At 40.3% G+C, this 24,811-nt stretch overlaps 1 protein-coding gene across 2 annotated transcripts in view; it reads right to left on the bottom strand.

Moving 5' to 3' along the window:
• Positions 1-24,811, bottom strand: part of TMEM131L (transmembrane 131 like) — a 160,320-nt gene that overhangs the window by 60,641 nt on the left and 74,868 nt on the right. For both annotated transcript variants that reach the window (XM_078069327.1, XM_078069328.1), the window contains 4 exons: positions 19,965-20,033; positions 15,354-15,477; positions 14,199-14,315; positions 12,920-13,030 (listed from right to left, as the gene is read on the bottom strand). In XM_078069327.1, the coding sequence (XP_077925453.1) occupies positions 12,920-13,030; positions 14,199-14,315; positions 15,354-15,477; positions 19,965-20,033 (421 nt within the window). The remainder of the gene's footprint in view (positions 1-12,919; positions 13,031-14,198; positions 14,316-15,353; positions 15,478-19,964; positions 20,034-24,811) is intronic.

Below are 24,811 nucleotides of genomic sequence, written 5' to 3'. Positions count from 1 at the left end.
AACCCATTCAAGGGAACCAGGCAAGACTATCGAGACAGACTGACCCCAGGCCTGATTTAGATGTTGGTGTGATAGAAGAGCATCTCCTGTGGAAGACTCTCCAACACAGGGAAGAGAAGATCTGTTTGAACAATAGATGCTTTCAGCAGACCCAGAACTTAATTGATTTTAATCTCTCTTCCTTTAGGACAACTCACAAGAAAATATCTAAAGGAACATCTAGAGGAAAAAAATACATATATATATAATCTAGACTAAAAAGAACAAGAAAAAGAAAAAAAAAAAAGGACTGAACCAATTCCAGAAAACAGTAGCAGCCTTACAGGTGTTAGAGAAAGAAAAAGACTAACAAAAAAGCTGGTTAAATGGCTAGAAACTCAACTGAGCCTTCCTGAGAGGAAGAGGGGCCAGGAGAAGCCAAGCACATCCTGGAAGGCATGGCCCACAACTGCAGAGAAAGAGGGGCACACTCACAACCTGGGGGAGGCAGTGAGTGGCTCACCGCCAACGTGCTATCCCCACCAGGCCCTCAGCTTCCCAAATGTCAGCAGCAGCTCCCCTCCAAGAATCTGCTGAGAACAACTCCATTGAAACAGGTAGGGCTAAACGGGAAAAGCCTTCTCTAAGTAGGTTCCAGAAGCCTAAGTGAATCTACCGTAAGAGGCCATGGAAACCAGTGTGTGCACAGATCCCAGTGCCCTTGCCCAGGCACTGAGGCTGCTCCATCCTCAACAGGGTGTCCACACCATTCAGCACAGGAGTGCCAGAAACAAGGGTTCCGTGCAAGGAAGGAGAACAAAGACACACCTGTGACCGGGCTGCCACCATTGCCAAGTGCTCACTCGGAGGGAAGTCCAGAGCACCTCAGGGGCTACCTCCCGAGAGAAGCTGGTCTGTACAAGTGGCGCTTCCCCAAGCCCCCGAGGTCCCAGGGCAGCCTCCTGACAGGCAATCTCTCCCCACTGAGTTTAAACGCAAAGGTCTTGGAATCAGAACAACTGGCATAAACTAAAGCCAAAGCCAAGGTGATGCTCTCCACCCTCCATCCCTCTTTTTGGCAAAAATGAAGTGCTGGGAATAATTCTGCTTAGAATTAGTCCCTTGAGGGCTGGGATGGAAGGCATGTTTTCCAAGTCCGGTGGTTGGAAGGTTGATAACTGATATTCTTGTGTGTCTTAAGATTCTAGACTCAAGAGAGGCTCAAGAGAGACTTGATACTTTTTTTTAAGATTATTTTTTTATTTTTAAGTAATCTCTATACCCAACATGGGCCTCGAACTCACAATCCCAAGATCAAGAGTTGCATGTTCTACCAACTGAGCCAGCCAGGCGCCTCAAGCGACTTAATATTAAGCAAGTGTAACTTGGGGAAGCCTCATGCACTCTACTGAGAGCGAGCCCTGGCCGTAGCTGCTGAAGGCTCCCCAGCTCACACAGGCATGGACAACCTCTCGGGCTAAGACCAAAAAAATAAGAAACTGGGGAGGGCTTCAAATTCTTTTAATGTTAACTCACAAGCCAAGATAATTTTTTTTTTAATTTTTTTATTGTTATGTTAATCCCCATACATTACATCATTAGTTTTAGATATAGTGTTCCATGATTCATTGTTTGTGCATAACACCCAGTACTCCATGCAGAACGTGCCCTCCTCAATACCCATCACCAGACTAAAGCCAAGATAATTTGATATGGGACTATAGCCTTGAACTTCCACATCTTGCCAGAGGACTGAATCTCTGAATTTAAAAATTGTCTAAGAGTTTCACAGTAGGAGAAGGTTTATATTCATAACTTTTTTTTTTTTTTAAAGATTTTATTTATTTATTTGAGAGAGAGAGAATGAGAGAGAGAGAAAGCACATGAGGGGGGGAGGGTCAGAGGGAGAAGCAGACTCCCTGACAAGCAGGGAGCCTGATGCGGGACTCGATCCAGGGACTCCAACATCATGACCTGAGCCGAAGGCAGTCGCCCAACCAACTGAGCCACCCAGGCGCCCCCATAACTTTTTTTTTTTAAGTGATGAATACATTTTAGTTAGGTGCCAGGTACTAGTTCTAAGCACTTTACAAGCATGAATTTAGTCAACAGCTACAGCAATCCTACAAAGTAGTGCTATTATTATTTATTTTATAGATAAATTGAGACACAAAGACATTAGGTAATTTGGCTAAGGTCACTCAGAGGTGATCAAGATTTTTACCCAGGTGGTCTGGTTTTAGAATTCACCTTCTTATTCACTACACTATATATCTCTATGATGGGGCATACTTATATGGCTGGTATTTTTTTATTGGAGTATCTTAACTCTGTTATTTGATCCCACTGCAAAAACTCTGATAAGCTGTATTGAATATCATACTTGAAAAGAATTTGGAATGGAAAACAGATGAGGACATGAACTTTCAACCTTGACTGCAGTGTGCCTTTGGAACAGATTATTAATGAATTATTCTAATCTATCTCAGAGCTTTCTAGGGGCAAACTCAACAATGCTCCCCAACAGTCTGTGGAGGATCAAAGAAATGGGGTTTGGTTCCAGTGGGAGGAGGAGCAGACTAAGGAAAGTGGGAGCACAGTTGTCAGGAGTCTACTGGTCTCCTTGCCAGAGGAAGGGGGAACCCAATCTTGATAATAGGCAAGCCCAATGGGTCACAGGTATAAAAACTGAGGAATGTTATAAGGAAAGAATTCTCTGTCCTTTTGCCCCAAGTCTTCCTCTCCCCTTGGAGGTAGAGGGGGTTGCCTGTCAGTGGGCAACAGAACGTGATGCTGTGCTGTAGACAGCGCGGAGAAGGGTAGGGGCTCACAGAGGAGCTGGTTTCTTTCCTCTCTACTCTCAAGAGGGGTGTCTGTCCTTCAGACTCAAACCCCCCTTCTGATGGGCCACTCCATGATCTACCCAAGGGAACAGGGAGTTAGGAACCGGCTCTATGACCTCAGCTGATACACAAGAATGTGGCTTATCAGCAATATGACAGTGGCATTTTGGTTCCCTTACTCCTCATTTTTTTTATTTTTAAAGTATTATCCACGCCCAGCACGGAACCCAATGCGGGGCTTGAACTCACAACCCTGAGATCAAGACCTGAGCTGAAATCAAAAGTTGGACATTTAACTGACTGAATCACCCAGGCACCACCCCAACTCCTGATTCTTATACGACCACTAGTTTAGAACCAGGAATACAAGCGTTATTTATTGGGCATCTTCAAATACCCCAACAAAAGTTTCTAGAATATTCTAACATAATGAATGTTTGAAAGAAGTCAAAAAAGATTCATGTCTCATTAGTTCAAAAATAGTTGAGATTATAGTTTCTTCCTTTGAAGATCATTTATTCAATTATCAAGCATTTATTTACTGCATCTTATATGGCCAGACTGTACTAGGTAATAAGAAAACAAATACTGGCTAAGACAGGATTCCCACTCTTGAGGAGTTTATAATCTTGGCAAAGGAAAATACACATTTAAAAACAAAAACTTTTGAATACTGTTATTTACTATGCTAGGGATCTCTTGGGGTTTTCTGTAAGGGGCTAGTCAATTCTCCTGGGAGGCAGAAAAGAAATAAGGTAAGCACTGAGTTAAAGAATGGACCAGGTAGCTGCTCTCTAAGAACACTGTTCTCTCCTGCCAAGAGAGCAGAGATTTTAGAGAAGCAACAGGGGGAAGACAGAGGGGAGGGGACTACGTGCTCTGTAGAACAGAAGGGAGACATCCACCCCCACACATCTAGGCATTTCTCTCTCCAGTCTTTCCCATGCTTCCTTCCTGTCTTTCTTCCACTCACCAGCCCCCTATTCTCCACTTCCCACGGTCCCATCCCCTTGAATCATCCTCATTGGAATGAGATGAAAAAGAGAAAAATGTATAAATTAAGCAATCTCCTTGCTTTTTTTTTTTTTTTTCGATTTCCTTGCTTTTAAAAGCCATATTCATTCATGCAAATGTTCCTCACTCTGCTTCCTATATGTACTATTTTCTATAGCACTGTATTCATTATTGATATACTAGTAGTCTTTGGTCCTTCTCTTAATGTCCAGTATTAATTTAAAAAATGCACACATCACTTATGAAGATTCTTTTTTCAAAAAATAAAAATTAAAAAATAAAAGCCATATTCAGAGGCAGGTATGGCGACAAAAATTAAGTAATGGCATATATTTACCTAACATATAGTAATACTTTTCCAGAGTCTGACACTCTATCATTTTTTACGTTAAAAAAAATCAAACAACTTTTACCATGCAAAGAAATGGTATTAAATACATTACTGATTACACATGGATTTGTAGGAATTCTCAACTATCACATTCAGAAAATCTGTTTCTTCCATTTAACTAATTACAGAAGCCCATCAAGAAAATAGGAGAGCTACAGAGGTTAAAGAATATTTCCCTGTTCTCTTCCATCTCCAATTCCTAGATCAGACTCTTGTAACTTATTTGTTAGTGAGAAATGTGCCGCTTTCTCTTCTGTCGAATTGTGATTGAAAAAACTTTCCTTGGTCCCCTCCCTATACTGATTTTACAGCTTCCCTTTCAGATTGCCACACTTAATTGACAAGGATCAGCACCTCAGGAGGCAAGAAGCAGGAAAGCACCCCGGGGCACCTTCCCCCAGCCTGGCAGGCACGAGGCTCCAGGCAGCCCTTGCCCAACACCTGTCCCTGACATCACCACTCCGAAAGCGAGGGCTGTGCCAATGTGAAAAGGTTAGGAACTAACTCCCGGCCTGAAATGCATTAGATATCACACAGCACATGAGAGAATCTCTCCTTCACACCCTCCAGCCACACTAGACCGTGGTGGCGAAGGGGAACCCTCATCATATGCATGCACACTCAGAAAATACACTGAGAGCAGATGACAAAATATTAGTCCTGGTCCTCGTTGCCAAGAGTGACTGTGGTCCTGGGGCTTATGTCTAATTTTTCACTCCTCTGGTTTCCCACGTTATCTAATGATTACATTGCAATTGTTTATAGCCACAATCTCACTTTTAGATAATTTGGTAATATGATACCACATTAGGACACACACACACCTTGGTGTGTCATGAGCTCTCTTCTCACTTCAAAACTTCTCTGGGTTTCCCACTTTGACTTATCATTTTATTTTTAACAATAAACATTATTTTACAATGCTTCTAACGGCAATAACTTAAGTTCCTGTGAATCTCTGAGACCAGCCTATGCGACAGTGAGACTCTATGCCAGACTGAAACAATGCCAGTGTCAGATACTGTTTGAATTATGCCCAAATAACCCACTGAGACACTCCGCAAATCTCAGTGGTTTAGAAATAAAACAGCACTGTAAAAAACATGAAAAAATAAAAACTTTCACTTTTAACAAGCCTAACACAACGATATTTGTGTATTCTATCCCACCATATATTTTACAGTTACAATCATCAAGTATAGTCTAGCTTATATTCTACTATTCACTTGTCAGATGAGGCACCATAATTACCACTTGGAAGAACTACTTAATAGTCTACCATACTGATATAATCAAATTCATCAAATCCTTTTTCTACTGTTGAGCCTTTAAGCTGTTTCTATTGTTTTATTGCCATTATAAAAATGCAGCAAAAAAACACATTTTATTTGCTATTTGTCTTTTGTGGACCATGAATTACTAAGTCAACAGATATGAGAGTCATCACGACACTTCCTATATATGGGGAAAATCCTACAGCAGACTGAGCTGCCCTACCGATCCCAGCTCTGCTCTCAGCCTCCACCAAGTAACGTAAACTCTGAGTCCCTTCTGCAATTTCTAAAATAAGAATATTACCACCTGCCCTGGTAGTAAATCTGGTGAAGGTCAACGTGGCTGATGTGGTGGAAAGGTGAAGTCATACAAATCTTACATGGAACAACAGGTAGATATGCTATTTGGGGATCACAGCTCAGATGTCCACTGACTCACCTATCTATTAAAAACTCTGGGGGCCCTCAGTGTACTAAACACTAAAGTGATGTTGAGATTATAAAAATGAAAAGGAAACAGGCCCTGTCCAAGACAGCCTCGTGAAAGAGCATGGGAGGGAGACAACACAGGACCCCAAATGTTCAAGCAGGGGCCTGAACCAAGTGCCACAGGGCCCAGAGCACGGACTCACCTGGAACCCTGGGGAGGCTTCAGAGGAGGTGATACCTGAACTGGATCTCAAAGGATGGAATGAGAAGGATCATGAGAGTCAGAGGGGGTTGAAAGCTTGTGAAGGTAAGGCAGTATGTAAGAAGGGATGGCATGTTCCGACAGTGAGCGGTTTGGGAGGCCAGAGTGGAGAAGAGAGTGGTGGGACATCTGAGGCTGTCGAGGAAGCTGGAGCAGGTGCTGAGGCCCTCCTATGCCAAGCTACGGGAGCCGGCTAGTACAGAGACCAGGGAAGCAGTGAGCGGCGTTGTTTTGGAGGATGTCAGAACAGCCATGTGACACATGGACTGGAGCGGAGAATGACCAGAATAAGCCAAGGGCCAAATAATGACAAGACTACAACAAAAGCAGAGGAACCTCAGACTCTCACTCGGACCCACTCTAACAGTGACTTCTCGCCTGCTAGGAACCCTTCCTTCTTTTGCCCTTCCAAAGGGCGAAACAAATGAAAAAGAAGGGCCAGATGAAAAGGTTTAAAAAGTAAAAAGCAATGTCAAGTCTGCATGTTCGCTACTTTCTTCCTAAGAGCAGACACACACATGCAGCACACAGACAGAAACCTATGCCCTCCTCCCCACTGAACTCAGCGGCCGCTACAACACACCGGGCCAGCAAGAATCTAGAGAGAAGATGAATCACACACACACACTTCTGTTTCCAGCAGAAGAGAGTGAGCCATTTCATCCGATTCAACTGAGCAGTGCAAAAGTCAGATACCAACAGGTAAAAGACACAAACAAAAAGGACCAAAATGAGCCCATACTGCCAAAAAAAAAAAAAATGAGATAACAATTGTTCACTGGCACCCTAGTTTATTCCATAAGATAGACACATTTTTTGTTACTACAAGAAACAAACTGGTATCTTAAACTTAGGATATTCATATTAGAAGGGCAGAAGCAGGGGTGCCCAGGTGGCGCAGTCGGTTAAGTGTCCGACTCTTGGTTTCAGCTCAGGTCATGATCTCAGGGTCGTGGGATCGAGCCCAGCACTGGGCTCCACGCTCAGAGTGGAGTCTGCTTGTGGATTCTCTCTCTCCCTCTGCCCCTCCCCACTGTACTGTCTCACTCTCTCTAAAATAAATAAATCTTAAAAAAAAAAAAAAGAGGGCAGAAGCAGTTATGATCTATATGACATTACACATATGAACACTGTTTTTCCCCTACTAGTAGAGAGAAGATCAAATAAAATGGACTTAATCTGTTTGACTACTTTTCCTAAATATATGCTCTTTTAGAAAAGGAGGCTAAAATACCAAATAATGCCCTTTTCAGAGTACTTTAATAAAGTTATAGTCTGGACGTTAAGTTCTGTATGTTTTACAGATGCTCATTTAATGCTTCCAACAAAAGACAGTGTGGCCCAGGCCTGGAAACACACAGACAGAGGTATAAAATTGGCTTTTTGATCTCATACAAGTAATTAATTTTTCCTCCAGCCTGTATCCTTAAAATAAATCCATAATTTTTGAGCATTATTTAAACTTGACTTTTGTCATAGCTGTCTGAATCTTATTTATTTATTAATAAATAAATAAATAAATGCTGGGCATGGAGCCTAATGTGGGGCTTGAACTCACAACCATAAGACCTGAGCTGAAACCAAGAGTTGGACACTTAACTGACTGAGCCATGCAGGTGCCCCAGCTACCTGAAATCTTTTAATAGTTTAGGGGAGAGTAACACCAACTACGGCCACAGTATATTCACATGAGGTAATCTGCAGTAAGTTGCAAGGATATGTGAGCTAAGGTGTTCTGATTCCATAGAATTTCTAGTTGCTACCTCAGGAAGCAATTTTAAGGAAGTGTGAGGAAAGAGCAGTGACAACCCCCTGTATCTGAAAAACTCAATACAGCTAGCTGATCCCCAGTGGAAAGAGCTCCCCGTCTTTCATCAACATTCACTTCTTCATATACATATAAAAAGTTTATAAGAATGTGGAGAAAAGGGAACCCTAGTGCACTGTTGGTGGGAATGTAAACTGGTGCGGCCACTATGGAAACAATACAACCGTTCCCCAAAATATTAAAAATAGAACTACCCTATGATCCAGCAATTCCACTTCTGGGTATTTATCCAAAGGAAATGAAAACACTAACTTGGAAAAATATCTGCACTTTCATGTTCACTGTAGCATTTTATTTTAAGTAGGCTCCATGCCCAGTGTGGAGCGCAACACAGGGCTTGAACTCATGACCTTGAGCTTAAGACCTGAGCTGAGATCAAGAGTTGGATGCTTAACCGAATGAGCCACCCAGGCGCCCCTAGCATTTTTTTTTTTTTTTTGTAATAGCCAAGACAGGGGAACAATCTAAGTGTCCATCAATGGATGAATGAATAAGAAAATGTGATATGTATATACAATGGAATATTATTCAGTCATAAAAAGGAAGGAAATCCTGCCATTTGCAACAACATGGATGGACCCTGAGAGCATTATACTAAGTGCAGTAAGACAGAGAAAAACAAATATAATATGATCTCATCACTTATATGTGGACTCTAGGGAAAAAATATACACACACATACACACACACAACTGAACTCAGAACAGATCCGTGATTGCCAGAGGTGAGAAATGTAGGGGGAGCAGAATGGGTGAAAGTGGTCAAAAGGTACAAACTCCCAATTATAAAAGAAATAAGTCCTGGAGTTGTAATGCACAGCATGGAGGGAAAAATAGTTTATACTCATGCAACTTAACCTAACTCCCAATTGTAAAAGAAATCAGTCCTGGAGTTGTAATGCACAGCATGGAGGGAAAAATAGTTTATACTCATGCAACTTAACCTAAAGGTTCCAGAATGCTCCCTAGGTAGCCCTAGCTCTCCCTTAATGACCTATTTATATACGTTTTTCTAGCAATCTCTCTAAAGCCTCCTTGAAACTATGTACATTTTTGTACTTTATAATCTTATTTGGTTAGAATTTTCCTGTTTATCCCTGGATGTACAAAATGTACAAAAATGACTTTCATGCAGTCATGCCAATGCCTACTAATTGAGCACCTACAATGTGTCAGTCAACAAAGATCTCTGCCCTGCGGAGCTGAGGTTCTAAATGAGGGACAGGCATAAACAGCTTTCATTATTCGTACTTAGCTCCCCAAGCTCTCCAGCCACCCTGGTACCTGACCAAAACCTAGTTCTGCTTCCTGACATCTGAGTTACAGTGGAGACAAGTGCATCAAGCGTTTCAGTCCATATACACGTCACAATGCTGCACAAAGGTACACATCTGTCTTCTGTTGTTTCCGACTTAATTTCTCATGATAGAATTGTGTTGGGATTGTAACAGCAAAATATCTGATGTCTTCCGTGATCCTCCTGACAACTCAGGATGTTGATAACTCAAATTTCTTTCATGTTTTGAAACAGTAGCTTATGGCCACATTAAAAATGCCATTTCAGGGGCGCCTGGGTGGCTCAGTCGTTAAGCGTCTGCCTTCGGCTCAGGTCATGATCCCAGGGTCCTGGGATCAAGCCCCGCATCGGGCTCCCTGCTCAGCGGGAAGCCTGCTTCTCCCTCTCCCACTCCCCCTGCTTGTGTTCCCTCTCTCGCTGTGTCTCTGTCTGTCAAGTACATAAATAAAAAAAAACTTAAAAAAAAAATGCCATTTCATTTATGTCTCCTCAAGGCAGCACCAGAAGCACATTTTCTGATCCACACTCCGAGCTTTACAAAATACTTCTGCTGTTTTTCCTCCTCTGATCAGCATTTCTATAGCTTGGAAGAATCAAGCAGCATCTGCACATTTTGGAGCCTTCACCTTTTAGACACTTTATATTCAGGAATCCTTGGGTGAATCCTTGGGGGCATGTCTTTGTCTCCTGTTAACTATGTTTGAGCCAGGTAATTTTTTTAATACTCAGTTAAACTGAAATCCAACTCTATTTAGGCCCAGATGCAACATAAACCTGAACGTATAAGCAGGCTGTACATTTTACTCACACAAAAAAAATCTAAAAATTATTTGGCCCTATTATTGTTTGAGTGAGAATTCTTTTAAATGGTTATTATCACCTTAGTCTCAGTTTTCTTACGATTCAATGGACTCACATAAAGCGATTGTGTTTCTCTCAACTTCAAATTATATTCCTAAACACAATAAAGTTATTTCTCTTCACGTGGAGCTAAGGAGGTAAGTGAAAGCAAAGTTGATGACATCCTAATTTCTGCCTAAACCTTCTGAATCTCCAGCATTCTAGCAGATCTACCTTCCAGCTCTAAACTGAACCAGAGGTGATTTTATGAGTACCTTCCAGACCCTTTATTCCCTTTTGAAGGAAGCTGAACTCAACCACTCACCGAAATGATGGGTTCTCAACCAAAAAACAGAAAGAAGAAAACTTAAGACAGATAGAACATCAAAATGAAGACATTTCTTTCTGAGGAAGGTTACCTGGCAATTTTATACCCACTTAAAACACCACACAAACACATATATGTATGCAGTTTCAGTGCAGAAATATTATAGTCAGAATTTTTTCTGAGGAATGCCATAATGATTTCTTTAGTCTAATGTTGCAGGGGTTTTTTGTTTTTAGATATAGTAAGCCTTGAAAAATACAGTTTCCTTTTTTTCTGAATCACAGTAAAAATGGAAGATTAAAATAGTTGCCTTTTAAGAGATATTTTTGATATTCAGATCTTCAAAATACTGGTTTCTAACAAAAGATCAGCCCCCAAATTTGAGTCTTATCTACAAACTCTGAAATGTAGCGCATATTATCACATCATAAGTGTGGTCCAATCTGCATTTGGGGGACAGAGACTTTTGAAAGGGCCAGAGTAGATACTGGCAGGTCTGTTATGGGGCCACCAGAGTGGCCTGGGAGAGAGATGATGACAGCCTGGATGCAGGAAAGGGCAGCGGGAGTCATGGCCAGCAGACAAGATCTGCCAGGTACAGCGTGTTAACGTGCAAGCTCTCTTCACATCAAGGTCTCCAGCAGACCTCAGAGAGGCCCGCATGGTCACTGCCTCTCTCCCTTAATGCCCCGTACCCTTCCTTCAATTAACCCCTGTTAACTAAGGTACCTGAACACCTGTCTCTGTTTCAATACTTTTATCACCACTAATATGGAATCTGGCATTCAAAGCTTCCAGTCTCAGTAACCAGAGAAACCTGGCCATTCTCAGCCACCCCCTTTGCTGAAGGACGGCCCTGAGATAAGGCTAAAAATGTTCAGCAGGAAAAACCTATGCTATCAGCAGATGCAAGTTACATTTACTCCAGCCCTTTCAGTCCCTTACAAAAACGCAAGTCAGATCATGCCATTCTTATGCTTAAACCCTTTAATACATCCCCACTGGTTTTAGGATTTAAACCAAATCCAAACTTGCAAACCGTAAAAAATCATCCTTAAAATCCTGGGAAGGGGGGTTATATAATTTTATAAAAATAAAAATAATACTAAAAATCCCCAAGAATTATCTAAAATGATGACAAGTCTCCCAGACATTACATTACAGGTAAATTAGTTTTGCTTGTCTTCCCACTGGTATGTAAGCTCCAGGAAGATGGAAATGCTAAACCAGTGCATGCCCATAGCAGAGGCTCAGTAAGACTATTCAATGAAGGAAAGCCCCAGGTACTACTGTGACCCACACAAAGTTCTAAGCAATGTTCTTTATTCACTAATCAGAAAGAAAAGGGTAGATAAGGTGGCAAAGTTCATCATACATTGGTTCAAGAGTTTTCTCAATTTCCAAAGTTATCCATAGTCGCCAGGAAATAAGTCAAAGGAGAAAAATGATCAAACCCTACATGCTATTAATGAAATGCATATTGAAAGAACATTAAGGTATCATTACACGTGACGCTTGAACAACACAGGTTGAACTTTATAGGTCCACTGTTACGCAAATTTTGTTTCGATTGAGTACAGTGCTATAAATGGATTTTCTGTTCCTTATGATTTTAATAACGTTTTCTCTAGCTTACTTTATTCTAAGAATACAGTATGTAATACCTACAACACAGAATACGTGTTAATCAGCTTTATGTTATCTGTAGGGCTTCTGGTCAACAGTAGGCTATTAGTAGTTAAGTTTCTAGGGAGTCAAAAGTTATACACAGATTTTAAACTGCGTAGGGGGTGGGCCCCCTTAGCCCCTGCACTGTTCCAGGGTCGACTGAATACACATTCTAAAACACCAAAAACGTTTCTTTCCACTAAGCCACACTCAGGAGAGACTGGAAGCAGGGAGAGGGGAAGATAGTAAGACATTCCTGAAAAAATATCATTACTGGTGACCATGGAGGTTCTGTCTTAAAGCAACCTGGAAAGATTTAACAAGCTCTACAAAATGGTTCATACTCTTTAACTACAGAATCTCTCTTTACAAAACATACCTCAAGGAAATAGGTAAGCCTAAAAGGAAATAAAGAAACTTATAAAACATGTACATGGCCTAATGGCAATAATAATGAAAAACTGGAAACATTTCAAATCATCAAAAACAAGATTAAGCCAACTATGAGAAAGCAACACCGTAGACCATACAGCCTTTCACAAGACGCACATGGATTCCACTGATCTTTCACATGTATGTATTATTTCTATACAGATCAGGATTTTTTTCAAAAAAGCAGAAAATAATAAAATCCCAATTCTGAAACCTGGTGAGTTTAACATCTCTAACAATCCTATATGAAAAGGGCTGCAAAAGATACATCAATTTAGAGGACTACAAAGTGTGGTGTTTACCAGAATTCAAAATAAATCTACTATTAAAATTACCTGTGTTTGTGAAAGTTGAATGCTCTGGACCTGTGGAAGCAGAAAGTAAGCATTTGGTAGCTGCTTTGCAGACCCTTCTGTAGAGATTCTTCGAGTGCCAATTCCAGATACCTTCAGGAAAAAAAAGAGTTAATTACTCCCCTATTTGTTTTGAAACATATTTGTCATAATGTTAAAATACCTTTCCAAAGGAAATCTGTATTCACTACCTTGGTCTTTAAGACCCTATTAATCCAATTATTACATATATATTTTTGTCTACAAAAGAAAGCAACAAAAGTTGTTATATTTAAGCTGAATGTTCCTCACTGTAGCAAATCTTTTCAGAAATAAACAATTTTTCTGATATGGGACCAAGTGTTTAATGGAAACCAGTAGGAAATAACCACAAAAATTATAGACCTTGGCTTGATGCCACATCCTATTAAAGATGTCACAGATACCACTTAAGATGTACCTCTGAAACAAATAATACATTATATGTTTAAAAAAAAAAAAAAAGGATAGTAAGAAGGGAAAAATGAAGGGGGGGAATAGGAGGGGGAGACGAACTGTGAGAGACTGTGGACTCTGAGGAACAAACTGAGGGTTCTAGAGGGGAGGGGTGTGGGAGGATGGGTTAGCCTGGTGATGGGTATTAAAGAGGGCACGTACTGAATGGAGCACTGCGTGTTATACGCAAACAATGAATCATGGAACACTACATCAAAAACTAATGATGTAATGTATGGTGACTAACATAACATAATAAAATAAAATTAAAAAAAAAAAGATTCCTAACTACTTTGTGAACAACAACAAAAAGATTCTTCACACTCCATCCCTGGTGCCTTGATATGAATAGCAAGCTCCCTGAGAACTGGCCATGTCCCCTGATCAGACATATTCCCGAGCCCAGGAGGGAAGGGGGCAGAAGCACTAGGGACTGCCTTTATAAGCTCCTCCCTCTGGACTGCTCATGAGATCAGGGCAGAGTTCTGAAAGCCCACTCTATTTTATAATAGAAATAGGATATGGTAGACTTCTTTGTTTTGTTCCAATGCCCTTCAAAGATCCATAGTGAGAGTTTCAGCTCTGTGCTCTGAGCCCGAGACAGCCAACTGTATATGGCATGGGAGGCAGAAGAAGGGGGAAAGCTAGTGAGTTTATATCACTAACAATCTTATATTCTAATGACATAAAGCAGGTGGCAACATTTCCAAAAGTCTTTTATAAAATATCCAAACCCCTCTGTTAAATCAACAACCAAATCAAGGGACTAGAGGGAAAAGTTACTTACATGATAAGGAAGGACTCCATACGAGGAGGTATTAATAAATAAAGAACTTTCAATGCTTCCTTCTTCAGTAGGTAAGAAAATAATTCTGAAGGATGTTTTCCCCATTGCTGGAATTACCTGAAAGGAAGGTACCAAATTAGCCATTTGGAATGGACCTCTGTAAAAAACTGTCTTTCAGAGACCTCCTTTTTGACAATTCCCACCAACAGATGTCTAAATATTCTGTGCCCTTGATTCAGAAGTATCATGAATCCCTGAGAATCACCAAATGGATCAAAATCCAACAACCGAAGATAATGTGTCAAAGGACACATCACAGACTCACAGCAAGGCCGCTGCCGAGTCCTTTCACTTCGGATTGGGAATCCTGCGCCCTCACATTCTTCCTCTTCCTTCCTCTTCTGCACCCATGTGTTCAACGGCCTTTATCAAACACAGTTCTAACTCTACTTAAGTAAAAGGAGCCACCGATGTACAAACCTGCCAATTCCTAATGAAAGTCAGGAGCTGCATTTATCTGGACATACTATCATAAACACAATACTGGGCTCCCTGTTGCACCATCTCCTTGGTCCCATATTTAAAAGGAAAACAGTGTATCAGGTAGACATAAGTAAGCTAAATAAACAAATAAAACCCATTAGTATTTGGGATCTTCCCTGAAGTTAAAGACCACTGAAATCTAAACTACCAGAAGACCGGGGTTTGGTAGTTCTCTGTTATGGTGCAAATTAGCTTTATAAGGGCCATTCACTACTTCCTATTCCTACATTTAGAAAGGAGTCCTATTCTAGTAGATTTGCCAGGCCAAGAGATCACGACTCTAAAACTTGTATTAATTACTAAATGGTTCAGCATTTGTAGTCATTTTAAGACACATAATACTGTTTCTTTAACCATGAAAAAGTCCTATTAGATATACAACATTATACCTTGTTTAGACTCTAAACTTTTTTTTTCCACGGAGATATCAAGAGCCACCAAAATTATGGACAACTGAAAAAAATAAATGCTAAAGCAAACATGCAGAAGGAAAGAGTGTGGGTAGCAGAAAAAGGGAGACAGGGAGCAGAAAGTAAAAACTTCAGGCCAAAGAAAGCAAGAAAACCTGGCTGCCTGCCATAGCATAGTTTCAAAGAGTACATCAACACTTACCCTGCAATGAACAGGAGGCACATGAAAATGTCTAGCAGCTGTAAACACTGAATTCACCACGACCTCACTATCCCTACTAGGGTTATAAGCATAGAGAATCTTTGCTGCAGGGTGACCCAGGAACCTAGGAGGGGAACAAGGAGAAAAAAACAATGGGTTGTGTGATCGTAAATATAGCCATCCATCCACCCATCCCTCCACCCACTCACACATGTATATACTTTAAACCCAAAAAGCTGTTGATGTTCATTAAAGCTAAAGGCAACAATGATTAAATCCTGCTATTAATAAAACATTTAATTCACAAGTCAAAAACTTTTAAAAGAATCCTTTCTTTTATGAGACACTTATGCCAACCAATGGTAACAGCTCATTGACTTTGGCATTAGAAGAACGCAACGCCATTAAAATGCTTGCAAATACAGAGTAGGAACTAGATTCTCGCCTAATGGGGCTCTAATTCAAATGAAAATAGGTTTAGATAAGAAACCGTACTCATAGAAAAACCCAGTTTGTTTTAGAGTTTCTTCTCTGAGTAATAAGTTTAAAGAGGCTTTGGCGGGGGCGGGGAATGGATTTCTACTCACAAAGAGACTTTATCAAGTCTCACGAAAGGAAAACGTAATTGTTGCTAAAGACCATTCTTCTGAGAAGAACGCAAACTCAGCAACACTTTCTATCGCTTGTTCTTATCCATTTAAATCATGAGTCTTTTAGAAAATTCTGAGGAAAGCTTTGGCTCCTCCCTCCACAAACAGACACACACAGAAGTTTTAGACATAATTTCGAAACATTCATGCCACTAAAGGTAAGAATATCTGCTTTCCAGCGAACACCCTCACTGATGAGGACACTCATGTTGAATTTTTCCTTCCTCCTCGTTTCCACCCACAAGGCTAGCAAAGGAATTGCAAAGGAGCGGAGCTATCTCAGGCCCACCTACCTGCCATGTTCCCTGGAATCATTTACCTCTGGTTCCTACCAGTTAAGTCACATTGTCATACACAGAGAGCCACAAGAATTTCACTGAAGCCATTTCTCCAGTTTTAATGCCCTCAGAGGCAGGGACCCAAGTATACAGCTCTCTTTAATATGGCCTAGAAATAAAACTACATTCTACATTAAAAACTCATCTACATTATACTCGTATTTCTCTGATACTAAGAATTGTGTGTTTTAGAGAAAATGAAGCATACGCTGTCTTATGTACAATGGGATTTCCAAACTACTGTATCCTGCCATCAAATCCCTCACATTCCTCTTCCAGCTTTTCCTCCGACTTTTTTTTTTTTTTCTAAGTAAACTCCAAGCCGAGCGCTGAGGCCAATGTGGGACTTGAACTCATGACTCTCAGATCAAGACCTGAGCTAATATCAAGAGTCAGATGCTTAACTGACTGAGCCACTCAGGTGCCCCACACCTCCTACTTTTAATCACAAGTCTTAACTGAAGATTTAATATAGCCAATGTGTATTTTAAAAAATAAGTCCTTTACATCCAAATATAAATAAAAGACACACTAATGTGATCAAAACCTTGATTTTTTAAAATTTTTATTATTATTTTAATGTTCTTACCTAATACAACTAAATTTTTTTTATACGACCATAAAGGGTCAACTCAGAGAGCCCTGCCTTGGGAGTGCTGGGCTCACATTTGCCTTTTCCCTCCATTAAGTTAAATAAACAAAGACTTCCATCGTTTTAGGTTTTAGGTAAATAATACGACTCAATTAGCAAAGTTCTTACTACTTATCCTCAAAGTTTTATATCCCATTCATATCACTGGAATACAAGATGTTTAGTTTAAAAAAAATACAGACGTTGCCCAAACAAAAACACATTAGAAATCAGAATCCAAACAGCGATTCTACAGAGCCCAGTGACCGCATCCACCAGAAACCTCACCAGACCTAACATAGACCTAGTTACCACTGTGCTATTTTTACTCTATTTTTTAATTCTATTTTTAAAACTGTTATGAGGATAAGAATTTCCTTCACTAGTGACAACTGGAAGATACTCTATTAATTTAATACTATAAAAGAATGATTAAAATCTCTTATGAATGATTAGCACTTTTAATCTCCGGACCAGCGGAATATTAACCCTTATAATCAACCCTAAGAAGTGGGCAGAAGGCAGGTGAATCTCACAATCCTGATTCTGTATCCCAGAGGGAAACCAAAGCTATGAAAAATGATGGGGTTGGGTTTGCCCAAGGTCAGCTTCGAAACAAACAATAGCAAAAGCTGAGCAAGGGCATTGAAGAAATCAGGAGAAGAACTCTCTGGCTGAAGTTCGAATCTAATGCCTATAAATTAGACCATTTGTTAAAAAGTAAGGAAAAACTTGACTAATTTTAGAAGTGTTCTGGGATGCCTGGGTGGCTCAGTCGGTTAAGTGTCTGCCTTCAGCCCAGATCATGATCCCGAGTTGCAGAATCAAGCCCCCACATCGGGCTCCCTGCTCAGCGGGGAGCCTGTTTCTCCCTCTGCCCCTTACCCCACTCATGTTCTCTCTCTCTCAAATAAATAAATAAAATCTTAAAAAAAAAAAAAAAGAAGTGTTCTAACTTAGATTACCGTTTGTTCTTATCGAAATTTTTAAAAAACTTAAGCAAAATTAATTTATTCCCATAATCATATCCTAGAGCTCACTTATAAAAAAAAAAATAGCATGGAATGTGCTGGATTAGAAATCAGAAGACTTGTTCTGTCACTTCTAGTGAAATGCCCTTGGGCAAAAAACATTACTGCTCAGCAACAAATTCATGAGCATCTGTAGTCCATGCTCAAGTATAGAGATATTTGAAAATGACACACAAGCAACTCTCTCTCTCTCTCTCAGATAATACCTGCCCCCACTACTCCACTATCCTTCTAGGATTGATAGAAGACTCAACTGACAAGAGACACAATTGTACTTTGAGAACTATAAAGTACTACATAAACAAAACTGAACCATCCAAAGGTGAGTGGAGGCTAAAGTGTAAATAACCTTTGCAAATAAAACATTGTAAACATTTGCTTTTCAACCTGCTTCAAGTCATCAGGACCAGAAACGGATGCATACAGCTAATTAACATTTGTAGCCAAGACATCCATCCCTCCATGTGCACTGATCACAGGACTTTTATCTTACTGAAGAGTAAATATATCATAGCCAGCATCCTATGAACTAGAGTTATTATCCTCATCTAACTGTACATACTACTATTCATTATATCTACCAATCTGTAATATATTTTTTCTTTTTTCTCTTCCATATTTTTAATTTAATTTTTGTTAGTTAACATACAGCACAATGTTGTATAATATATATTTTTAAAAGTAGGTCCTGCATTAAAGTTCCCTTTTACGATAAAGACTTTTCACCTAAGTAAAGCGATCTTTCAGAATCTCAAACCAGTGAGGTTTTATCATAAATTCAGCTTTGAACGTTTCTTTACCTAACAGTAAAAATATACAAATTCAAACACAAAAAAACAGACACCTAGAATCTGGTAAAGTCAGCAAGCGCCCTTCCCACTTTCCTCTCTCCTTCCTTTTACAGAATCTCCTTTAAAAGCTCAACAAGGTACTTTTACATTTAAAATTCCTTCTTTACTGCAGCTCTAATCTTTTGCTGATCAGAAGGAAAGGGAAAGAAGGCAATCCAGATGAGTCAAGGAGGGCACCCCAGGAGCCCACCACTAACTCCCCCCAGATGCTCTCCCAGCACCACGCCTATTTCATTCACCTAACTCATCCCGAAACTCAAAACAGCTCTTTGTGAAATTGATGTTCCAGGCTGCTTAAGTAAGCAGAGCTTTGACACCTGAAACACTTTCACTTCCATACTTGAAACTCTACGAACATGAAACCGTATCTTCTCAGTGCCAAGATATGCTGCACCCAGGGCGTTTAACACCTGAAGTTTCGAACTTCAACCACTTTAAAAGTGTTAATGCCAACAAGAGTCCTTAAGTTCTCCCTTCGGCCTAGCATCGCCCTTCTCCTAATTTCTCCAAGTTCCCAGATTAGTCCCTCAACCAACACTCAAGTCATGTTCCCTTCATCTTCCTGGTTCTGAATGTGATGCACTGTTAAGTAATTACAGTTTATATGCTGTCTTCCCCACTTGACTTATTTCCAAAGTCTTAATGGTAACAACTAACGTTTGCACAGAGCATAACAAAGTATAACGGGAAGTAAAAACAAGCAAATGAATCTAATGAAAAGAATTCAGAAACCATCAGTATTTAGTGTTTTTCACTATAAAATGACCTGATTTGTTATAGAAAAACAGGACTTAATATTGACTTCTTATTAAATTCCAATCACAATAAAACATTATAAGGAGTATTTATTAAAAACCGAAGAAATGGCTAAAACAATTTTACACTCTCCTTTTCACAAAAATATTCCTCTTAACAAGTCCCAAGGTCAATATCCCTTATATTACTAATATACTTAAAATGTACTTAACATTTTATATATAGATATATAAATGTTATATATAAATACATTTTAAATATATTAATATATTTTAAGCATATATATAAATGATATCCTGACAGCAAATAATGCAAATTAAACAAGTTATTAAAAATTATAAAGAAGATACTTACTGAATTCCAAAATCTAGAACTGACGGCTGAAAATGTAAGCCCTTTCCATTAAATAGTTTGTCTGAGAAGCTAAAAAAGAAAAGACAAGACAGATTAATTTTGTTGTAGTTTTGAAATTTGAATGCTGAGTTAAGAGTATATACTTAGGCCAATGGCTCTCACGAGATATAATTTTACTCCCTTATAGATAAGTCTAAATTGGTTTTAAATGTAAAAATTGAATTATCAGAAGTCTAATATAATTCTACAGCTGCAAAAATTTAAGATACTTTTAGATGATTAGATGATGGTTAATATAACTTCGTATCAAATGTACAGATTCTGTAAACATTCAACAAAAATGGGGAAGCATTTAAGTTTTAATAGGCTTCATTTCTGGATGCATTTGAATAACATGACTATTTTCATAAACTCCAAATCAAGAAAAGACATACATGTAAGGTGGGTGGAGGTGAGGGGCTGGAGAGGGAAAGAGATTTGGCCTCTAAATTAGTAGACTATCTGTAACAGGGAAAGGATGGGGAGTGTAGCCAGGGTTGCCCCTCAAGGCCAAAACCATCACCAAATCTGTATTTTTAAGAATAATCATTACATAAAACCTCACATGGCAGTCATATTTTTCTGCAGTTTTTAATCATTATGATGATTTTTCTTCAGAACCAAGACACAAATTAACATACCCAAAAACATATATAGAAAACAAAAGAAAAAACATATATTATATATAACATAATAACATAATGTACATGCACATATACATACATATACATAAATATACTTAAAGACCTAAAATGCAAAGCATGTGTATATATGTATGTGCGTGTGTATGTGTGATATATACACCAAGAAACTATCAGTGGTCATATGACATTTTATTTTTTAAAAAATATTTATTTATTTGAGAGAGAGCATGCACAAATGGTGGGGTGGGGGGAGACAGAGAGAGAAGCTCAAGCAGACTCCATGCTGAGCACAGAGTCCAACTCGGGGCTCAATCTCATGACCCGGAGATCATGACCTGAGCCAAAATCAAGAGTCAGACGCTTAACCAACTGAGCCACCCAGGCACCTGGGTCATATGACATTTTAAAAGCCATGTAATCCAAAAATATTTAACTGAAGAAGCCCTGAAATGGAACATGTGTAGCTATTTTCAAAGATTCCAGCAAACTTTCCAAAATACAGTGTTTCCCTCGTCTCCTCCCACCACCTAAGTGCTCCACCAAACATGGTCCCAAGACTGGTCCAGGAGTGGACATCTGAGTTTCAGAGCTGCTGGCCGATAGAAGCTTTGTGACCTTCAGCAAGCCCGTCTCCCATTTCCTTGAAGGTGCAAACAACACAGAGACCAAAGAACCCCTCCAAAATCCTCATCTGATAGGGAGAATCCTGGCTGCAATCTTTCCTTCCTCCCTTCACTTTACTGCCCCTATCTAAATCAAGGTGACAGCTCAGTCTCCATCTGCCCAACTTCTGCCGCTTCTCCACTGGTGTTGAACTTGAGCCGAGAAGAGGTATGCTGTTTACTGGTCTCCCTCCAACCCCAAAAGGCCAGGACCCACTCCATGACTTGTGTACCAAAAGGCCACTAACACACCTAGTTGCCTCCAGAAATGTTTTGGAGAACCCCAGGAGGTGAGAGATGTAAAGAAGTGCCAACATCAGATGGAGGTGGCCAGGGCTCAGCATTCTAGAAGAAAAAGAAAACAGGCAACTTCGCATGCCAAAAACTATCTTAGAAAAGTCAGGCCACTGTATAAGTAATAAGTAAAATAATTATAGTCTCTTCCTGTCTCGTGCACCGAAAGTGGATTTATCATCAGATTTCACACCCAACTTCTGAACGAAGACAAGGTTTTAGGGATTTAAGCAATTCACTCAAGATCCCACAGCTACTAAGAGAGCCAGAATGCCAATGCAGATCTGTCGAGATCAGTAACATGAAGCTAGTATGGAGTTCAGGCCTATCCAAGTTCACAGGACCTACCCAAGGAACCAAGGCAGTCTAGTGGCTGGGTGAGGGTTTGGGCTTCAGAGTGTAGACAAACTTAGATTCCAGGCCTAAGGTCACCACTCTCTAGTCCTGAGCAGGTCAATCACTTAACTTCTCAAAAGTTCCAGCCTTATTATTTTAAAATGAAGATGACAACAGTATCTACCATATAGTTATCCTGAGGTTAAAATCAGATAATAATGCCTTTGCTTCATGCCTGGCACACAGTTAAAAGTGCAATAAATATTAGATCATGTTACTAAGAGGAAGACTGTCACCTAACAAGAAAAGTAATGAGAACAGATGGAGAAGCCAATTGGGCTTGAGTCAGAGCTGACCTGGGGATTTAAAAGTCCCAAACGGGTAGCAGTAATTATCTCTGAATAGAACAAATGAAATATAAACCTGGGCCATCTCATATCACAACAGAGATTTTTAAATCCCACAATCAGGAAGTTTTACAAACCCAACAAAAATCAGATATGTAAGGTCCAACTTAAAGCAATAGACTAGACACAGCCAAAATTTCTCTAACTTCAGAGAAAACCCTATTTTAGTCTCATAATGGAGAAGTAAAATCATGTCAATATTTCTTCCTAAAAGTCATAGAACACATTCATTTTTCTCTTTGGTCAGTTTCAACTCACCTGACTACAATTTGGAAAGGAGATCAAGTTACAAGGAGATTTAACATCACTGCCTAAGTTAAAAAGTTAGTTTTCAAAGATAAAACCATTTTAGACGTAGGTACTGCCCTGGACAATACTCACACATGCGCACATGCCCTCAAGTATTTGTTAAAGACGGAAGGGGGAAAAACGCAGCAAACTGCCAAAATTTAGCCAACTGTGGACATCAACAACCATCCTCAAATATCAGTGGTAGCTAAGAAATTATACTGTGTTTAAAGATGCCAAAGTTTTCATTTCCAAATCGATGACATCAAAGTAACTTAAGCTTTACGAGCTACAGCAGTAAAAGACAAAATTCCCTCCCTTTTCTCCTTTACTCAAGTCAGCATTAACCTTTTCACATGTGTGCCCTTAGTCATGTGAATGCTTCTTTTATGTCACAGTTCACCTGGCCTCTTTCACTCTTAGGAGTCCCCTCATCCGGCGTAAAATAAACTCAGGCATCTTGTAAAAACAAATGATAAATTCGTGCCACGTATTTCTAATGTTCACCCCTCCCCCACCAGCAAGAGAATTCTAAGGAAAAGCCATTTATGAGAAGAGAAAAATAAAAGAGCCATTTTGCTTCTCTAACAGGAACACAGGGAGGGGAAATACAGGTGACAGTAATCTGAGGTGAGGGGGCTCTTGTTTATATGGACCCTGCCCCATACACTCTCTTAGCCCTTCTGAAGACACCTGCCTTCCGCAGAGCTGACTCTTCCCTCAGTGGCAGGACACGTGGAGGAGGAATTCTACACGTGCTGTCTGGAAAGAATATCATTGCCTAAGATTATCTGACTTTTCCTCTTTTATCTCCTCTTTTTTCAGAAACTTCAGCTAACTTTTTTTCTCTATATATAAAACAAAGAAACAGTTCAAAAAAGTGGGTAGACTAAGAGAAAAGAAATTTCTGTGGAAATGAGAAGACCTTGGTTCAGGTCCCAGCTCCGATATGAGTTTTCTCTTTGGCAAACTTAAGGAGCATGACTCTGACATCCTTAGAGGAGTGTTCAGATGCCCAGACTCTGTATTCCTAGGAAAATTAAATCTATCTGCTGATATAAGACATACCCATTAAAACATTTCAGTCCAGGGGCGCCTGGGTGGCTCAGTTGGTTAAGCGACTGCCTTCGGCTCAGGTCATGATCCTGGAGTCCCGGGATCGGGTCCCGCATCGGGCTCCCTGCTCAGCGGGGAGTCTGCTTCTCCCTCTGACCCTACCCCCTCTCATACTCTCTCTATCTCATTCTCTCTCTCAAATAAATAAATAAAATCTTTAAAAAAAAAATAAAAATAAAAATAAAAACATTTCAGTCCAGTGACTTCGATATGGAAATGAGTTAACTATAACCAACTGCTCAGGCCACTCAGAAATGTTATCGGACCAAACGAACACATCACTGCAAACGCAGTGCTCCACCCCTCTGGAATGAGCAACATGGCCCAGGAATTGCAGACCCAGCCTTGTGGCAAATACTCAGTAAGGACTGGCTGCCCCAGGGCAGGGGGCTAGCTCTAGAAAGATTCTCCCCTCAAGGTTAAGATCCAGGGAGCCAGACAAGGCTTGTAGGCCAACAAGCAAAACTCAAAGATCAAGAAGTTCAAAGAGAGGAACAGAACTCTCTGAAAAAGTCAGGAAAGGCTTGGGGTTGGGGGTGTGAGGAGGCAGGGGCCTCAAGGAACAGTGACCTTGAATGGAAACTGAAGGAAGGCCACTTGAACAAAACTAACAGCCGGAGGGAAGACACAAAGGCTAAGGAAAGCACAGGCCACATCTGGAGAACACCATCCGAGCAAGGAAAACACACTAGACAGTTGGCCTGGCGGCTCTGAGTGGTGGAGTACAGATCATGAACCGTGAGGGCAGGAGGGAGCAGACAGGGAGGGGGCCAACGATGAGGCCTTGCTGGACAACGAGAACACTGGGATGGGACACGAGCCCGACACACGCCACAACGTGCCCTGAAACAGGTCTCATGCACTGTGGGTCTGTGCTGGGCCTTTACTCCTAAAGGAACCTGAAGGTTTAACCAGTTTCTGGAGAAGACTGTAGTGTTTCAGAACACAGCCTTCAGAGGCTGTTGTTGTCCTTTCTGAACAGGTGAAAAATAACTTTACCCTCTGGCAGGGATTTGAGAAACAACAGTGACCACCTCCAGGGAGGATGGAACTGTCTGGTT

This window comes from Halichoerus grypus, chromosome 3 (genome assembly GCF_964656455.1).
Source record: "Halichoerus grypus chromosome 3, mHalGry1.hap1.1, whole genome shotgun sequence".
Taxonomy (NCBI): Eukaryota; Metazoa; Chordata; class Mammalia; order Carnivora; family Phocidae; genus Halichoerus; species Halichoerus grypus.
The sequence above is the reverse complement of the archived record's forward strand: the minus strand, read 5'-3'. Positions and strand labels throughout refer to the sequence as shown.